The following is an 18836-nucleotide window of genomic DNA, read 5'->3' as shown; positions in this document are numbered from 1 at the left end:
TCCTGGAAATGTATGTAGCACAAAGTTCTGGGCTGTCATACTTATTACAATAAATAGCAAATAATAACCTTATATGACAGATGGTGACGGAAATGCCTCCGAATAAGAGGGGAGGCCCAGCCCTGCCTCCTACTACCTCGGACGGGCTCAGACGGGCCCGCCCTTGGTCCGGGCTTCGTCCGCGCGCGCGTCCCGCAATGTGGGAGTCTGCCGGCAGTTTTAAAGGTCCCCTGGTGCTGCCGAGTGACGAGATGTGGATGTGCAGGGTGTAGTCCGGCAAATAGCACCGCGAACAGGAAACAAATCGGGGAAATACCATTTTGAGCATATATTTAGTTGAAACTCGCAGCAGGATTACTATGAAGGCAGATTAAGATCAGAGTGTCCTCCGCATATATGTACGCACTCTCGCCTCATTCCAAAAAAGTTTTGCTGAGGTAAGTACGCATACAGGTCAATTGTAGAAAGTATGCCACAGCCTGCTCTTGCCACCAGCTGAGGGGCTCAAAGCCCCAGAATTCTCTGCACTCCCAGGAGGGAGGAGCAAGCTTACATCCACACGCTTCACACCCCAGCTTATTAACATGCTCGAGGACGAGATTGGAACCATGAGGGCCATGTTTGAAAAACTCACTACTCTAGTCAAATCCTTACTTCAAAAGGACCCACCATGCCAGCAGCGTGCAAACCCCTTTATAGAAGTTGCCCACAACCTCATATGGCGCGTGTGATGACCACTAAGGACACAGGGGTATAATATTCTGTGTGTCGCCCTTGCCCCCCTCTAACACGTCAACCCTTAAGCACACCCCACCAAACTTTAAGACCAACTATCCAAATAATACCAAAATCAGCACCCATAAAGACCTTTGTAGTTTAGCTGCATCCCAGGACCCCATAAACCACGCCAGACCTTTCATCCCATCACTGGCTCAGTGCCCCCTCCAGAAAGCCCAACAGCAGCAGAACCATCCAGGTACCCCCCTCCGGCCCCACGCTTTAAAAATGTTCATGGTTAATGTCCCTAGGCTTGGCCCAAAGAGTGGCCTTGAAAATAAAGATTCCCTGACCAATAAAGCCATTCACTGGATCCGTCATGTTAGGGGCTGCTGTTCAGTGATACGAGACAACATCACTAGGTCCTGGAGATGTACGTCACCCGCTCAATCATTAGACTGTATCGAGCTCACTATGAATAGGGTGACCTGGCTGAAAACCTACGTGCCCTGGAGTATCGCACCTGCCCCCATCCCCCCCAAGCCCCCGCCGGACAATTAATCTATACAGTTCAGGTGGTCTCCTCCTGTTACTGGGAGTAGGCCAACTGCCATGCAATTATCTACCACTTCAGAAGGAGGGACCTATCTGGAAGTCATTGATTGACTACAGCCAGAGCGTCAACCGCACCAGGGACCATATTACATCCCTCCAAGCATCAAGCATAGCTTCCACTACATCTCCGTCCTTCAAACTGACCCTGAGCCACTGGCAGACAGCTTGGGGGAAGAAGGGTCAAAGTAGTCCTCCTACTGGTATTCAGAGTGCCCTGGACACAGAACTCCCTACTCCCTTAGACCCCCTGATATTGCCCTATGCCCCAGCTTTTCGTAGCCAACACACTCCAAGCAGAAACAGTGTACCTGCCTCAGCTTTATACCATCAGCTGAAGATAATCTCCTGGAATGTGGCAGGGCTAAGCAGCAAACTGTCAATCCTCCACTACAACAAACTCAATGAGGGCTCTATTTGCATTTTCCAGGAGTCCTGGAGTCTGGTCCCATTGCACAAATCAGGCTATACTTGATTCTATTCGCCTGCAACCACCATGGGGAGAGGGTGCCCATCAGGGGTCTGACTATCTGGGTGAATATTGCCCTGGGCTGTCAAATTACCCTAAAACCAAGTCCAAGCCCTGACATTTTGAAACGTACCATTCGGGGGCCCGGGGCGTACTCTTGACTTGTTCGATGTCTATATAAGGGGGACCAAAGAGGGCAGACCTTCACCCATTGTCACAACACTGGAAGAAATCCTAGCTAGCTGCTCACCCCTCTTGTTGCAGGGGATTTCAACTGCACTTTTGAGCCCCTGGACACAGAGGACATGCTGGGATTGAGGATGATGACAGAAAGTGGGCTGTCCTCCCACTAAATATACCCCTGTCAAAAGATGGACACATCTAGCACTCAAACTCAATGCACTTTCTACAGAGTTTGGTTTGAGGGTAACTAACTGTGGAACTCCATCAGACAGCCAGGGGGCAAACCCCTACAATTGAGTTTGTTGCCCGTCACGCATTGACTACATCTTACTAGATGTAAGGCTCTGGGAGATATGATAGATATGTATGTCGGCACTACCACCGACAGTGATCACAACCCCCTTTGCGCAAATGTGAAGTCTCTGTGGGCTGTTTATATACACAAATGAGCTGTTTTTGAATTTTCCTTATTTTAAATTTGATTATAACTCTCAATCTTGAAATTGTTTCTTCAAATGGATTTACATAGTTATCTTCAGTATAGGGGACAAATTGGGCATGTATCGGGACAAATTGGGCATATATCAACACTAGGGTAATAGTTAATATTCTTTTTCTTTCTTTCAGTGGTAGCCGCTCTTCGAAAACCTTTAAACCAAAGAAGAATATTCCTGAAGGATCGCATCAGTATGAGCTTTTGAAGCATGCAGAAGCAACACTTGGAAGTGGAAATCTCCGAATGGCTGTCATGCTGCCAGAGGGAGAAGATTTAAATGAATGGGTAGCAGTTAATAGTAAGTTGAAGACCTAGCCGACAACACATTCAGTAATGGGCCTGGTAATGGTTTTTGATATATGTTGAAGTCTCTGTGCACAGCTAACTGTTCAGTTGTGTTAACCAGTAACCACTGAAGTAACTACATCAAGCATATCTTCATTGTAGAAACACTGAAGATTTTAGATGGTGACAATCTTACCCCTGCTGTATCCAAACTAACTTTGGCAACTTCAGTTTTACTCCAATTGTCTCATTTAGTTGTACTTTGAAGTTGAATGCGTGCACTTTTCTGGCAGCTTTATGCCAAACAATCTAACATATACGTATTGATCATAAAAACCTGTACTTGTGGATCAGGCATGATCTGCCGAATGTGTAAGTGTGGAAAAAAAATGCTAGTAAAAAGGGGGGGTTCATGCTCAAAAAGTGATTCATAATTGAAGAGCCGGCTAGTTATTTTAGTCCTAAGATGATGGTCATCTTATCATTTGTAATATTTAGGTATGTATTTAGGTTTCCTTTATTTCCAGGGCAATTTAGTTGAGGTGCTCTCTAAAGTTAAAACCATTAATCAAGCAGTGACCAGTGCCACGTTTCTTTGGCTTTTACTCTAACTATTTAACAGTCTAGATTAGAGTAATTGTATTAGAGGAGTAAGAATTACATATGCTGTCCCCCCCCCCCCCCCGCCCCCCCATCTCATATGCTTTCTCATGCTAGCAAAAGGTCTCACAATTCTGAGAATTCATACCGCACTGTTCCACTGTAAAAAAAAAAAAGTCATTCTATTCGCCTCCTAATTCTACAACATCTAATTCTTTGCCATTCTTCACATACAATCTGAAGGTTATGTTGAACAATGTGCGGTCAGTTGCATCACATATCCTTCAAATGCTTATCTCTGAATCTTGACCTCTGATGCTTAGCGGACTCTTGGGTACAGGGAAATTCAGATTACATTTTTACCAACGATTACCAACTAACTATTAGATCTTGAGAGGTGCGCTTGCAGAGCAAGTCGTGAACGAGGTGCTTGGTGGTGAGCTTCCAGTGGGGGCTAGAGGAGCTTCAGCGGGATCCTGCTGGAGAGCACGCAGAAGTAAGAGTCAGTGCGCCACGCATGCAGGGGAGCTCGGCCTGCGGGACTCTGAGAAGCTGGCCAGGCCCTAATCCAATTAAGGGGGCTGCCGCCTGCCATGATTAACGAAGCGGCAGTGTGCGCAGGCACCACACCACCCCCTCACCAACTCCAACTGCGAACCCCCTGTGTACTCAGACCTGTGAATTCGCTCCCCACTGCACCAGCACCCATGGATCCGCGAACCTGCCGGGCCCGAGGAGATGCGAAGGTTTGGATTTGGAAGAGAAGGATAATTCTGATACAATTCAACTAACGACTGACCTCGCTAATTTAGGACTTCACCAATTAGTTAAGGGCATTACACATCAAGCTGGACATACCCTTGATGGCCTGTTCACTAATGATCCTGACATCTCTGTGCTGGACATTATTCCCATCATGTGGTCAGACCACAGGGCTATTATATTTCAGAAAAATATACGGGCATTACATCCTTCACTTCCGAGACCCCGAATTAGGGTGGGGACACGTGCTTGGAAAAACGCTGACATTCCTCAGATGCTAGAGTCCCTTGCCTCCTCCCATCCTCAGGGAGGAAATTCTTCAGCATTATCAGCTATAGATTTCCAAGATTGGATCCGAAGTGCCGCCGATCTAGTGGTTCCAGAAAAACTTACGAGACTTAACAGAGCATCTCCTTCGGCTGCCTGGTATAATGAAGATTTAAGACTCCATCGCCAACACTGTAGGAACCTAGAAAGGCGATGGAGAAAAGCTTACTGCCCCATAGCCAGACAAATTTATAAAGATGCCCTTATGACTTACAAAAAGGCAATTGTGGCCCGAAAAACGGTCTTTTTTTCGGCACAAATTGAAACCGCCGCCAACTCTGCCAGAGAGCTGTTCTCCGTTGTTACGACTCTGTCCACCCCCCCCTCTGGCCCGGGGGTAGAGCCCTCACAGACCTTCTGTAATGATCTATCCACCTTCTTCACCACAAAGGTGGCAGATATATATGCTTCATTTGAAGGGGATATTAAAACTGAACGCAGAGGCGGTAGTGTGATAGAGGTACCTTCTCATCATAATTATGACCCTTTCTTATGTTTTTCACCTGCTTCACTTGATGACGTTATCACTCTCATTTCATCCACTAAATCGGTTTCCCCTTTGGACCCTTGCCCTCCTTCTGTGATGCAAAAACTCACAGAGGTGATCGCACGCCCCCTTATGGAGATCTGCAACACTGCATTTCAGACAGGCCAATTTCCTAGTATATGGAAGAAGGCTGTTATAAAACCCCTTCTGAAAAAACCCTCCCTAGACCCTACAGCCGTCGCCAGCTATAGACCCATTGCGTGTCTACCCTTTGCCGCCAAAGTATGCGAATCCATGATGAATAGACGGCTTTCAGAGTTCGTTGAGACCCACCAACTTCTCGATGAATCGCAGTTTGGCTTTAGGAAAGGGCATGGGACAGAGACCGCCCTGATTAAGGCCTCTGACGAGATCAGGGCGATCATGGATCAGGGGGGGGCGGCTGTCCTCATCCTTTTGGATTTGTCAGCGGCCTTTGACACGGTCGACCATGTCATCCTAGTCGACCGTGTCACAGCTCTGGGCATAAGCGATCTGGCCAAGGATCTCATTTCATCTTTCCTGGCAGACCGTACCCAGACTGTAAGGCTGGGAGATTTCTACTCACCCACCTCTGTACTCCCCTGTGGAGTCCCACAAGGTTCCTCGCTAAGTCCCATGCTATTTAACATTTATGTAGCAGACTTAGCGAGGGTAATAAAGGCACATGGAGTACGGCTAACATCTTATGCAGATGATACCCAGCTGGTCCTGGGCATCCATAAGGACGGCTGCGCTGTGGCAGCCAACTTCCAGAGAGCTATGCTTGAGGTCAGTACCTGGATGGCCTCTAATTGTCTTAGGCTCAACTCGGACAAGACCGAGGTTATGACCTTTGGAAAACTCTCTCCAGAATGGTCTTCTAACTGGTGGCCGGAAAAGCTCGGCTATCCACCTGTCCCAGTGGAAAAAGCCAGAAACCTGGGAATCATTTTTGACAGCAAGTTGGTATTTGACCTTCATACAAACAAGGTTGTGTCGTCTTCTTTCTTTATTCTGAAAAAGATTAAGAAGCTGCTGCCTTATCTCCCTCCCTCAGCTGGGAAGACTCTGGTCTCTACCTTAGTCTTCTCCAAAATGGATTATGGAAACGCTCTCTTTCTCCATACCCAGAAGCGTGTTATAACAAAGCTGCAATCCATCCAGAATGCGGCAGCCAGGATTCTCCTGAGCATTCCTCGCCGCAACTCCACCACTCTTGGCATTCGTCAACTCCACTGGCTGAGAGTAGAGAGCCGCATTAAATTCAAGGCCCTCTGCATTGCATATAGGGCAGTACACGGCATAGGACCCAGGTTCCTGACGGAAGCCTTTCAGCCATACACTCCTAGACGGCAATTAAGATCGGCCAATACCAACCTCCTCACTGTGCCACGCACAAGAACGGCCACCTGGGGAGATAGACGTTTCTTGGTGGCCACCCCAAAACTCTGGAATCTTCTGCCACATTCCATCAAAACTGCCCCGAACCTGATGAGCTTCCGCAGGCTCTTAAAAACGTGGTTATTTAACCAGTGAGAGGATGACTGACCCCAGTAGCTCCACAGCGCCGAGACACCCCAGGGTATTTGTTGCGCTATAAAAATTACGTAAATAAATAAATAAATGTGCGGCTGGCGCTGCTCTGCTTGCTCAGTGGACTCTGCTCACTTCTTTACGCCGCGTTCCGCCAACTCGCAGGCTCCGGGTACGGACTGCGGTCCTTCATCAAATGCCTTCATTTGGCCTACATAAAGTCAGTCCATGGCAAGACGGGGATAATAGGGAAGGGGGGGGGGGCTATTAGGGTGTGAATTTAATAATTCTGTGTGCTCTGAAACAGCAAGACTAGCCAGTTGAGCAGCTCTTAACAAACGTTGATGCCATCTCAGACGGTATTATGACGGGTCACCTCCAGTCTCAACAGATTACCTTTTCATTGTATACATAGACTCTGGCCTATTTACATTCTCCTTGCTTTTATATCGTATACAGGTGAAGAACTTCCACACTGCACTATGTGGCTGTGCAAACATCAAGTAACCTAACATCTGTGTTTGTACTTCATTCCCCGTCCCTCCTCCCAGTTGTTGTTTTTGTGTGCACATTATCTACACTTGCACTTTTCACCTGCAGTCATTATGCTCCGCTTCTCGTCAAGATGACATACACTCTGGTAACAGCATGGAACAGAAAGTGAGTGTGTAAGCTTAGCGGGCCAGTCGCCCTCCAGAAAGCAGAGCTTTTAATTAGGCTAAAATGAAATACTCGCGGGCATGAAGTCATGTTTTGCAAGCCTGCCAACATTGTCAGTCAAACTACTCATTGACTTTCAGGCCTTCTTATGATTGCTGCTTGTGTAGTGTATTTTGTATTTCTTTTTTGTGCAAAAAACTCTATTTTTAGCACACATCGAACTACATTTGCTCTATCTGTTTAAATCCTAATGCAGAATCTGCCTTTTGCTATAACTTGAAGTGAAGTTGTAAATTTAACCACAACATTTGGTATTCTTTTGGCAGTCCACAGATGTTCCTAGGATTTTTTTAATTCTTATTCTTCTTTCTAAGTAGTAGCACTGATTTTTCTGTATCGCCTTCTAGCACAGGTTTGCTATCCTTGAGACTATTTACTTTATTTTAGCCCCACTTTGTTTAATCCGTATTTACAAAGCGAGTAGATATAAGATTGGCTACCATCCTTGTGGCTTTGCCAATGCTTATTTGTCTAGTTGACACTCTACTGAAAGGCCAACAACTGAATGGGTGCGTGCGAAGAGTCAGGTAGCCTGTACTTCTGCCACTACACCAATTCAAAGTTTAAAATTTTTTGGGAATGCAACGCATTGTCATATACAATGGCAACAACTCAAACTTTAATGCTGCAAGACTTTTTGCATTGTATATGCTTGTTATAGATCTTTCGAAGGGATCATGTGCCTTTGCAACATTTAACATAAAACATATAGGTATTGGCGCTTGTTCTAGGGGTGACCGTCAGCCTGGTAGGAGTGATCAAGTCTGATGTCTATCCAGCCCCCTGTCTAGTCAACTAATCCGACGTGAAAGTGTATATATGGGAGTGAGAAGGATTGAGGTGGGGGGGATGGGGTGTCCTGCTCTCGTCAATCTTTTCGTAGGTGGACCCTCTGGTTAGTACAGGCTGTTTTTTATCTTAGGGGTTCGTAGGGGTCTAGGAATTTGTCCAAAGCTGCCCACATCCCCCTGTTGGGGTTCTTCCATGGTGAGTTTCTTAGCGTTTGTCCAGTCTGTAATGGCTCACATAGAAGGGGGCTGTCCCCTGCTAACTATCACTATCCTCATTGACACCATCCTGACATGTAGAATCTGCAAAACTTTTATTCAGAATTAGAATTTCTCCTGTAAGAATTTCCTGTAGAGCATATGATTAGCACCTTCCACCCAACAAGAAACGAGCATTGGAAATGCAATAGGTCTCGCATTAGGAAAGTTTGAGCTATTGGTCTTATAAATGACTTTTTTTAAATTTGTGTTTTTGAAAATAGCTAAATTAATAGCTTTGTCATTTGCAATGCCAATAGTTACAACTTTCGCAAATGTGACACCTTTAGCATTTGTAATGCAACATGTTTTGTATTTACGTGACTTAGATGTATTGATATTACAAATAACAATGAATTTTAATTTTTTTAAATAATTAATACTTAAATAATTAATTTAATTTTGTAATGTCAATAGCTTTAAGTTTTGTAAATAACTTTTGTGAAGATTATGTTCAGTGTTTTTTATTGTGACGAAAATCCAAGAACAAAAGTGAAATATTAACATCTTTTTGTGATTTGTGAAAGCTTGAAAACCGCTTGAAACGTTGAAAGAACATATTTGAACCAGTGATGCTTTGGTGGTGCTGAGTGATGCTGTGGTTGCGCTGAGTGATGCTGTGCTTGCGCTGAGTGATGCTGTGCTTGCGCTGAGTGATGCTGTGCTTGCGCTGAGTGATGCTGTGCTTGCGCTGAGTGATGCTGTGCTTGCGCTGAGTGATGCTGTGCTTGCGCTGAGTGATGCTGTGCTTGCGCTGAGTGATGCTGTGCTTGCGCTGAGTGATGCTGTGCTTGCGCTGAGTGATGCTGTGCTTGCGCTGAGTGATGCTGTGCTTGCGCTGAGTGATGCTGTGCTTGCGCTGGGTGATGCTGTGGTTGCGCGCTCGGTGATGCTGTGGTTGGGCGCTGGGTGATGCTGTGGTTGGGCGCTGGGTGATGCTGTGGTTGGGCGCTGGGTGATGCTGTGGTTGCGCGCTGGGTGATGCTGTGGTTGCGCGCTGGGTGATGCTGTGGTTGCGCGCTGGGTGGGAGAGGGAAGTGAGGGAAAGGGGAGAGGGAAGTGAGGGAAAGGGGAGAGGGAAGTGAGGGAAAGGGGAGAGGGAAGTGAGGGAAAGGGGAGGGGGAAGTGAGGGAAAGGGGAGGGGGAAGGGAGGGAAAGGGGAGGGGGAGAGGGGGAAGTGAGGGAAAGGGGAGGGGGAGAGGGGGAAGTGAGGGAAAGGGGAGGGGGAGAGGGAAGTGAGGGAAAGGGGAGGCGGAGAGGGAAGTGAGGGGAGGGGGAGAGGGAAGTGAGGGAAAGGGGAGGGGGAGAGGGAAGTGAGGGAAAGGGGAGGCGGAGAGGGAAGTGAGGGGAGGGGGAGAGGGAAGTGAGGGAAAGGGGAGGGGGAGAGGGAAGTGAGGGAAAGGGGAGGGGGAGAGGGAAGTGAGGGAAAGGGGAGGCGGAGAGGGAAGTGAGGGGAGGGGGAGAGGGAAGTGAGGGAAAGGGGAGGGGGAGAGGGAAGTGAGGGAAAGGGGAGGGGGAGAGGGAAGTGAGGGAAAGGGGAGGGGGAGAGGGAAGTGAGGGAAAGGGGAGGGGGAAGTGAGGGAAAGGGGAGGGGGAGAGGGAGAGGGAAGTGAGGGAAAGGGGAGGGGGAGAGGGAAGTGAGGGAAAGGGGAGGGGGAGAGGGAAGTGAGGGAAGTGAGGGAAAGGGGAGGGGGAGAGGGAAGTGAGGGAAGTGAGGGAAAGGGGAGGGGGAGAGGGAAGTAAGGGAAAGGGGAGGGGGAGAGGGAAGTGAGGGAAAGGGGAGAGGGAAGTGAGGGAAAGGGGAGAGGGAAGTGAGGGAAAGGGGAGAGGGAAGTGAGGGAAAGGGGAGAGGGAAGTGAGGGAAGGGGGAGAGGGAAGTGAGGGAAGGGGGAGAGGGAAGTGAGGGGAGGGGGAGAGGGAAGTGAGGGAAAGGGGAGAGGGAAGTGAGGGAGAGGGAAGTGAGGGAAAGGGGAGAGGGAAGTGAGGAAAAGGGGAGAGGGAAGTGAGGGAAAGGGGAGAGGGAAGTGAGGGAAAGGGGAGAGGGAAGTGAGGGAAGGGGGAGAGGGAAGTGAGGGGAGGGGGAGAGGGAAGTGAGGGAAAGGGGAGAGGGAAGTGAGGGAGAGGGAAGTGAGGGAAAGGGGAGAGGGAAGTGAGGAAAAGGGGAGAGGGAAGTGAGGGAAAGGGGAGAGGGAAGTGAGGGAAAGGGGAGAGGGAAGTGAGGGAAAGGGGAGAGGGAAGTGAGGGAAAGGGGAGAGGGAAGTGAGGGAAAGGGGAGAGGGAAGTGAGGGGAGGGGGAGAGGGAAGTGAGGGGAGGGGGAGAGGAAGTGAGGGGAGGGGGAGAGGGAAGTGAGGGAAAGGGGAGGGGGAGAGGGAAGTGAGGGAAAGGGGAGGGGGAGAGGGAAGTGAGGGAAAGGGGAGGGGGAGAGGGAAGTGAGGGAAAGGGAGAGGGAGAGGGAAGTGAGGGAAAGGGGAGAGGGAAGTGAGGGAAAGGGGAGAGGGAAGTGAGGGAAAGGGGAGAGGGAAGTGAGGGGAGGGGGAGAGGGAAGTGAGGGGAGGGGAGGGGGAGAGGGAAGTGAGGGGAGGGGAGGGGGAGAGGGAAGTGAGGGAAAGGGGAGGGGGAGAGGGGAGGGGAGAGGGAAGTGAGGGAAAGGGGAGAGGGAAGTGAGGGAAAGGGGAGAGGGAAGTGAGGGAAAGGGGAGAGGGAAGTGAGGGAAAGGGGAGAGGGAAGTGAGGGAAAGGGGAGAGGGAAGTGAGGGAAAGGGGAGAGGGAAGTGAGGGGAGGGGGAGAGGGAAGTGAGGGGAGGGGGAGAGGGAAGTGAGGGGAGGAAGAGAGGGAAGTGAGGGAAAGGGGAGGGGGAGAGGGAAGTGAGGGAAAGGGGAGGGGGAGAGGGAAGTGAGGGAAAGGGGAGAGGGAAGTGAGGGAAAGGGGAGAGGGAAGTGAGGGAAAGGGGAGAGGGAAGTGAGGAAAGGGGAGAGGGAAGTGAGGGGAGGGGGAGAGGGAAGTGAGGGGAGGGGAGGGGGAGAGGGAAGTGAGGGAAAGGGGAGGGGAAGAGGGGAGGGGGAGAGGGAAGTGAGGGAAAGGGGAGAGGAAGAGGGAAGTGAGGGAAAGGGAAGAGGGAAGTGAGGGAAAGGGGAGAGGGAAGTGAGGAAAGGGGAGAGGGAAGTGAGGGAAAGGGGAGAGGGAAGTGAGGGAAAGGGGAGAGGGAAGTGAGGGGAGGGGGAGAGGGAAGTGAGGGGAGGGGAGGGGGAGAGGGAAGTGAGGGAATGGGAGGGGGAGAGGGAAGTGAGGGAAAGGGGAGAGGGAAGTGAGGGAAAGGGGAGAGGGAAGTGAGGGGAGGGGGAGAGGGAAGTGAGGGGAGGGGGAGAGGGAAGTGAGGGGAGGAGAGAGGGAAGTGAGGGAAAGGGGAGGGGGAGAGGGAAGTGAGGGGAGGGGGAGAGGGAAGTGAGGGAAAGGGGAGAGGGGAGTGAGGGAAAGGGGAGAGGGAGAGGGAAGTGAGGGAAAGGGGAGAGGGAAGTGAGGGAAAGGGGAGAGGGAAGTGAGGGAAAGGGGAGAGGGAAGTGAGGGGAGGGGGAGAGGGGAGTGAGGGGAGGGGGAGAGGGAAGTGAGGGGAGGGGAGGGGGAGAGGGAAGTGAGGGAAAGGGGAGGGGAAGAGGGGAGGGGGAGAGGGAAGTGAGGGAAAGGGGAGAGGAAGAGGGAAGTGAGGGAAAGGGAAGAGGGAAGTGAGGGAAAGGGGAGAGGGAAGTGAGGGAAAGGGGAGAGGGAAGTGAGGGAAAGGGGAGAGGGAAGTGAGGGAAAGGGGAGAGGGAAGTGAGGGGAGGGGGAGAGGGAAGTGAGGGGAGGGGAGGGGGAGAGGGAAGTGAGGGAAATGGGAGGGGGAGAGGGAAGTGAGGGAAAGGGGAGAGGGAAGTGAGGGGAGAGGGAAGAGGGGAGAGGGAAGTGAGGGAAAGGAGAGAGGGAAGTGAGGGAAAGGAGGAGGGAAGTGAGGGAAGGGAAGGGAAGTGAGGGAGGGGAGGGAGTGAGGGAAGGGAGAGGGAAGTGAGGGAAAGGAGAGAGGGAAGTGAGGAGAGGGAAGTGAGGGAAAGGGGAGAGGGGAAGTGAGGGAAAGGGGAGAGGGAAGTGAGGGAGGGGAGAGGGAAGTGAGGGAAAGGGGAGGGAGTGGAGGGGAGGGGAGTGAGGGAATAGGGTCGGGGTCGAGGGAAGTGAGGAAGGGGAGGGGGAGGGGGAGAGGGAAGTGAGGGAAAGGGGAGGGGAGGGGGAGGGGGGAGGGGAGAGGGAGGGGAGGAGGGAGGGAAGTGAGGGAGGGGGAGAGGGAAGTGAGGGAAAGGGGAGAGGGAAGTGAGGGAAAGGGGAGAGGGAAGTGAGGGAAAGGGGTAGAGGGAGGGTAAGAAGAGGGGGAGGACGAGAGCGAAGGACGGAGGGGAGAGGGGAGGGAGAGAGAAAGGAGAGCAGGTAGAGGGGGAGAGGGAGAAAAAGGAGAGCAGGGGGAAGGTAAAGAGAGGGGGAGAGGAGAGAGGGGGGGAGGGAAGTGAGGGAAAGGTAGAAAGGTAGACAGAGAGAGTGAGGGGAGAGAGAGGGAGGGAGGGAGGACGAGAGGGAAGGAGGGAGAGGAGAGGGATTGGAGTGAGAGAGAGAGAGGAGAGCAGTGAGAGGGATATTGGAGGAGAGAGTGAGAACCGGGTGCAGCATACCAATTCATGGCAGTCCATTTATAGCTTTGAACGGTCTTAATTGCAAGACAGCAATCAGATTTTAAGGTGCACAGTCTATATGCCTTTGAGTTTCAAAATGTTCGTTTTCTACATGGTATCCCTCCAATGAGGTTAAGTACTGGCCTATAAGGTTACAGGAAGAAATCACAGTTAAAAAGAGAGGCAATAAACAAACTAGCCGCAACGTACACATAACTATTGTTTTTGATTCAAGAGAAATTAATACGATTCTCTTTAGTTATATGCAGAAGTATATTTTCTACGAAAGTAGATAAAGAAATACTTATGAAGACAATACAGAAATTAGTTACCATGCAAGAAAGCCGTAATTGAATAATACATAACAGAAGCAACATGCGATACTTTCAAGCTCAGTTCTTTGAAAAGCAAACGAAAAGATGGCTTAAAAAAAAAATCCACGCCACAGCTTGCTATTGCTCTCACAAATAGGAATGCATTTGCTTGGCTTTACTTCTACCTTCTTTTTTATGCATAACAGACCTGTTGTTGTGTTGGCCCCATTACACCAAAACACGACAACTTGTCTTCAGAAAATCGTGATCAAACCACTGCTAAAACCATGTTACTCCCGAGTGGGAAGCGCGTGTTCACAACATCAAATACATGGTGTTTGGCTCAGGTTTTCACCAATAGTGATGCAACAACCAAAATTACCACGCAAGACACAGTGAATCTTACCTTCATAAAGTATACAGCAAAGTTGCAGCCCCACGGCAAATCACTTGGTACCAGGTAGTGGACGAGTGAGGGCTGGAACCAGGAAGTGAATAAAATGGAAGTCTCTGAAAGCTCATTGGTTGAGGACATACATAAGAGCTGGAGCGTCAACAGCAATTGTGTTAAATCAAAAGAGCGGCAAAAAGTGAGGAAAGACTATATGAGTGGTGAAAGACTCTTTGTCTCATACTGGTCATTAACTAAAACTGGCGATTAGGTGCCAATATGTGTGAATAAAGTCAGCCCCTATTAGTGTTTGATAGCGGAGGTACATTGCTTAAAATTGACAATTGTACCGAAACAGGCAGTGAAAATTGGGTATATTACGTAAATGTACTGATTAATTTATCATCAGCCAAGCTTCTAGTTGCGCCGAAGAAAGGGAGAGAGGTGTAATGGATAGAACCAGCGGTAACTAAAAAATGTAAAACAAAAAAAAAGTTAAAATAAAAGGACACGGCCTGGCGGCTGAGAAACTGAAAGTAAGGCCGGCCGGCCGGCAGTGAAATATTGGGGGAGGAGAAATGGCTGAGTCAGAGCGCACGCTTGGGGGAATGAAAGGCTGTGATGCAGCAGGGGGCTGAGCGGGAAGAGCTGCTGGCGGCAACAAGCTGGGGAACAGATGGCTGGCTTTGATGTGCACGCGCTTTTTAGGTCAATGCGCTTGCGCATTGACCTAAAAGCGCACGGGCACTGCATCAAATCGCCAGTTTGGTTAAACTCTGGATAAGCCCCTATATCTCTCGCCAGCTTGAATGCGCAAGCGCATTGGCAGGCGAGACCTAAAAAAGAGCCTATGACCTACCTCTTCTTTTTGTGCCCATCATCCAAGGATTTCTTCACTCTGCTTATATTTGTTTTCCCAATGCACCCTGAAAAGCACCTCATAACATTACTTGCGAGTCTTGCATTTCTGTTGCTTTTTAAAGTCTTCTACTTTTGAATACTGGTTCATACTGTTAAGTTCATCCCTTCAAAAAAGAAAAATCAATTGTGCTCACAATATATATTGATTTAGTAGGTAGAATTTATAATGATTTCTGATGGATACTTATAAGCTTTGATTCCTCCCCATTAAATGTTTCCCCAATGATACAGTGCATCCGGATGTTAATCCTAGCAGTGCTACAATGCACTGTTAGGTGGAGTTGTGTGTCTGTGTTGGTATTGTTGCGGCCTTGGAAGTGATAGAGCAGTGCTGCATATAGCGCTGAAACAAGTTACTTTTTTTCCCTGCATCTTCAAACGCAGTCTGGACCAAGGAAGAGGTGGCAGCGATCAGACAAGATAACCGCGACACCAATGCAAAACTATTAGAGGCAGAAACGAGGATTAGCAAACTCGAGGATATGGAAGTTAAGACCTGCAACGCCGTAAAACGCTTGTGCATAGCGGCGGATCAAACGACACGGAAACTCGCTGAATTGGAAGACAGGAATCGAAGGGGGAATCTACACATTTTTGGTATTCCGGAAGGTTCAGAGGATCAACTAGGGAGCTGCGTGGCCTTTCTTGAGTCCTGGTTTACCCAAGCTACTAACATGACTTTTCTACACCCACTGGAATTTGATAGAGCCCATAGAGTCCCGGCCAGGATATCTAAGGATCAAAAAGGTCCCAGAGCTATTGTTTGTAAACCGCTACGGTACCAGCATGTAGAACAGATTCTTACCTTCATGCGTAAAAACAATCACATTTTGTGGAAATCTGCTAAGATCTATATATCGCAGGACTATAGTAAAGAGACGGTTGACGTCAGGAAGGCATTCTTGGCGCTCCGACCGCAGCTGAAGAAATGGGGCTTCCAATATGGATTCGCTGGTCCGGCAAGGTATCGAGTGATTATTCAGGGCTCTCCGCACATTTTTTCTGATCCCCTGAAATTGAAACGTATGCTGGATGGCCCTGAGGACTTGGATATGGAGACAAACAATCCCGAGAGTTCCTCTGACCAAGCTTCAGCCTCAGGCTATAAATGAAGGTCATCATGCTGCACACATCTTCCAATAGTTTTCTCTTCCTTGTTGTTAAGCACAAGAATCTGTTCAAACTCTTGTGTCGCGCAAAATGTGGTACTTTTGAAGGTCCAGGTTAAGGCCCAGGTTAAGGGCGCACTGGCGCTCCTATTGGTCTTTTGATTACGGAGTCCATGTCTCCACATTTGTATACTTGTATCTCGAGTTAATACGTTTTAGCATGCCTCATTACATAAGCCTATACCTATACCAGTTGGTAATGCTGTTGGTTCTGTTACTCACTCACACTAAAGAAATGCCATGTTTCATTTATCTTTTCTCTTGCAGTCTTTGAATTCCATCATATACACTAGGTTACTAGATATATGGTTTAAAGTAGTTACAGTAGTTAGCAACAAATCACGAGATTGCAGTGATTATCCATCGGTTCGTATGCTCCAAACTAATATGGATATGTTTAGGCACGGGGAGGCTGCATCGCACTCTCTCTCCAATCACCATGCCTACTGAATACAGGTGGGGTGGGGAGGGTGGGGGGTTGAGGGGATTGGGGGTTCAGGTATGTGTTACATGTCTTTTATTTTTTATTCTTCTTCTTCTTCTTGCTTGCATTTTCGCTATTGCACTGACACTTGATGGTGGTGAGGGTCATAGACTCTATGTTCGCTCATATGTCCTTTCTGAGTCTCGCGGGGGTGATAGATTATCATACTGCTGTTGGTCATGTGTGATGAATGTCTTTCTCCGGATGAAGCATCACTTAACTGTTCACACATAACACTGTGAATACTCCAATGGGAGTATGTAATATGGACAAAATGAAGATATTATCTCTCAATGTTAAAGGGTTGAACCAACCGATCAAAAGACAAAAAATTTTTAGACTATGTACGAAGGTTAAAAGGTGATAATGTATTGTTACAGGAGACAAAGCTGGAAGCTAAGCAGTTTTACCACCTGAGGAATAAGTTTTACAGTGAGGTTGTGGGTGCCGAGTCTGTACATAAAAAGAATGGTGTGTTGATACTTGTTGCGAAGAAGTCAAAGGTGGAGGTTTTGTCTTCCGAGGCCAGTGTGGACGGGAGGTGGGTTACGGCCAAGCTAAGTAAGGACAATACGGAGTTTTATGTTACGAACATATATGCCCCTAACGCCAATGACCTCAAGTTTTGGGAGGATCTAAATAAACATATGGAAAATGTCCCAGATAGTGCTATTCACATAGTGGGTGGTGACTTCAATCTTCCGAAGGACGCAACGCTAGATAGGGACTCCCACTGCCCTTTCAAACCAAGCAAATCTCATAGAGCCTTCATCAATCTGTGTCAACGCTTTCATTTAGTGGATGCATGGAGGCTCCAGAACCCTACAGGGAGGGATTATACTTTTTATTCTACACCACATGACTCGTACTCCAGGATCGACTACATCCTCATAACACAGAACGGGGTACCCAGAATAAAATCTACCACCATAGAGCCTCGTGTGATGTCGGATCACTCTTGTATATCCCTATCCATCGCAAATGCCAAATCCTCCCCTCGTCAGACGTCTTGGCGCCTGAACAACGAGATATTAAGCGATGCTCAACACAGATCCGCAATACAAGCTGCGATTGTCTCTTACCTGGAAATTAATAAAGAAGCGGACACATCTGATCTTATTAGATGGGATGCCATGAAAAGTGCAATACAGGGGGTATGTATCAAGATTAGGTCTGCCATGAACAAAAATTATAATGCGAAGTTGGAATCCCTGGAAAGCGAAATTGTGGATCTTGAGTAAGCATCTAAGGCTTAGAGACGATATGACTCTCTATGCTTTGGCAAATAAAAAATATGAACACAATAAATTAATAAGTGAAAGGGCGGGAGTTTGGCTTGACAAAGGACGGAGATTTAAAATTTGTGAATCCAATAAAGCGGGGAAAAGCCTTGCTTCATATTTGAAATTTAAGGTTCAAAAGAATTCTATTAACATCCTTAAGGACGCCTCGGGGAACTCACACTCTGAGCCAGATGAGATAGCTGAGGTATTTAGGGTATTCTATGAAGACCTTTATGCAAAAAATGCAAAGGTGGAGGAAGATAAGATTAAGGATTATTTGGGTGAGTGTGATCTTCCATGGTTGTCTGCCGAGGATCAGGTTGGCCTAAATGGCCCGATTAGTGCTCAAGAAGTGGAAAGTGCAATTAAAAAATTGAAATCAGGGAAGGCACCAGGCCCGGATGGCTTTACAGCAAAATTTTATAAAACATTCCCCACTATATTAACTGGACCCTTACTAAACCTATTCCAGGAGATAAATAGCTCTGGTGAAGTAAGAGGTACTCTAGCAGAGGCAACAATTGCAGTACTTCCTAAGGAAGGGAAAGACCCATCGCTCCCAAAAAATTACAGGCCAATTTCGCTAATTAATATTGACTGTAAGATCCTAGCTATGATACTTTCCGCACGTCTTCAGAAGGTGCTCCCGCAACTAGTCCATCCATCTCAAGCGGGCTTTCTTAAGCATAGGTTGTCCAGTGATAACACAAGGATTTTGGCACACGTGTTGGAAAAAGCTAAACTTCTAGATACCCCTACAGTGGCAATAACGTTAGATGCCGAAAAGGCCTTCGACAAGGTCGATTGGTCCTTCCTCGAAGCAGTCCTTAACAAATTTAACTTGGGGGAAACATTTACACGGCTGGTAATGTCCCTTTATTGCTGCCCCTCAGCAAGAGTTAGGGCGGGTGGATCGGTTTCATCCTCATTTTGCTTAAAGCAAGGTTCGAGGCAGGGGTGCCCTCTATCGCCCTCGTTATTTTTATTGGCAATCGTACCGTTCTTATATCATATAAGGAAAGATCCTAAAATCGCAGGAATACCATTTGGAGACTGCACGGTCAAATTAACAGCATATGCAGATGATGTGCTTGTCCTTTCTGAACGGGCGGAGGAGGCAGTATCTGCACTCATGTCGGACATTGAAGATTTCTCTAAGGTCTCGGGCTACAAGCTCAATAAAGACAAAACGGAGGTCAAACTCCTAAACAATATAGGTGATAAGGGGATCTTGGGGGACTCTGGTCTTACATGGCAGCCCAAATGCTTTAAGTACCTGGGGTTGGACTTCGATAAAGATTTAGTCTCCACTCTAAAAATAAATGAA

The 18836-nt window shown here is 48.2% G+C and overlaps 1 protein-coding gene across 1 annotated transcript in view; it reads left to right on the top strand.

The window, feature by feature from the left end:
- Nucleotides 1-18836, top strand: part of MOB1B (MOB kinase activator 1B) — a 251585-nt gene that overhangs the window by 69925 nt on the left and 162824 nt on the right. The window contains exon 2 of the mRNA XM_086961765.1: nucleotides 2609-2775. Coding sequence (XP_086817891.1) covers nucleotides 2609-2775 — 167 coding nt within the window. The remainder of the gene's footprint in view (nucleotides 1-2608; nucleotides 2776-18836) is intronic.

Source organism: Lissotriton vulgaris, chromosome 3_1 (assembly GCF_964263255.1).
Source record: "Lissotriton vulgaris chromosome 3_1, aLisVul1.2, whole genome shotgun sequence".
NCBI classification, from domain to species: domain Eukaryota; kingdom Metazoa; phylum Chordata; class Amphibia; order Caudata; family Salamandridae; genus Lissotriton; species Lissotriton vulgaris.
This window is presented reverse-complemented; position numbering and strand designations above follow the sequence as displayed.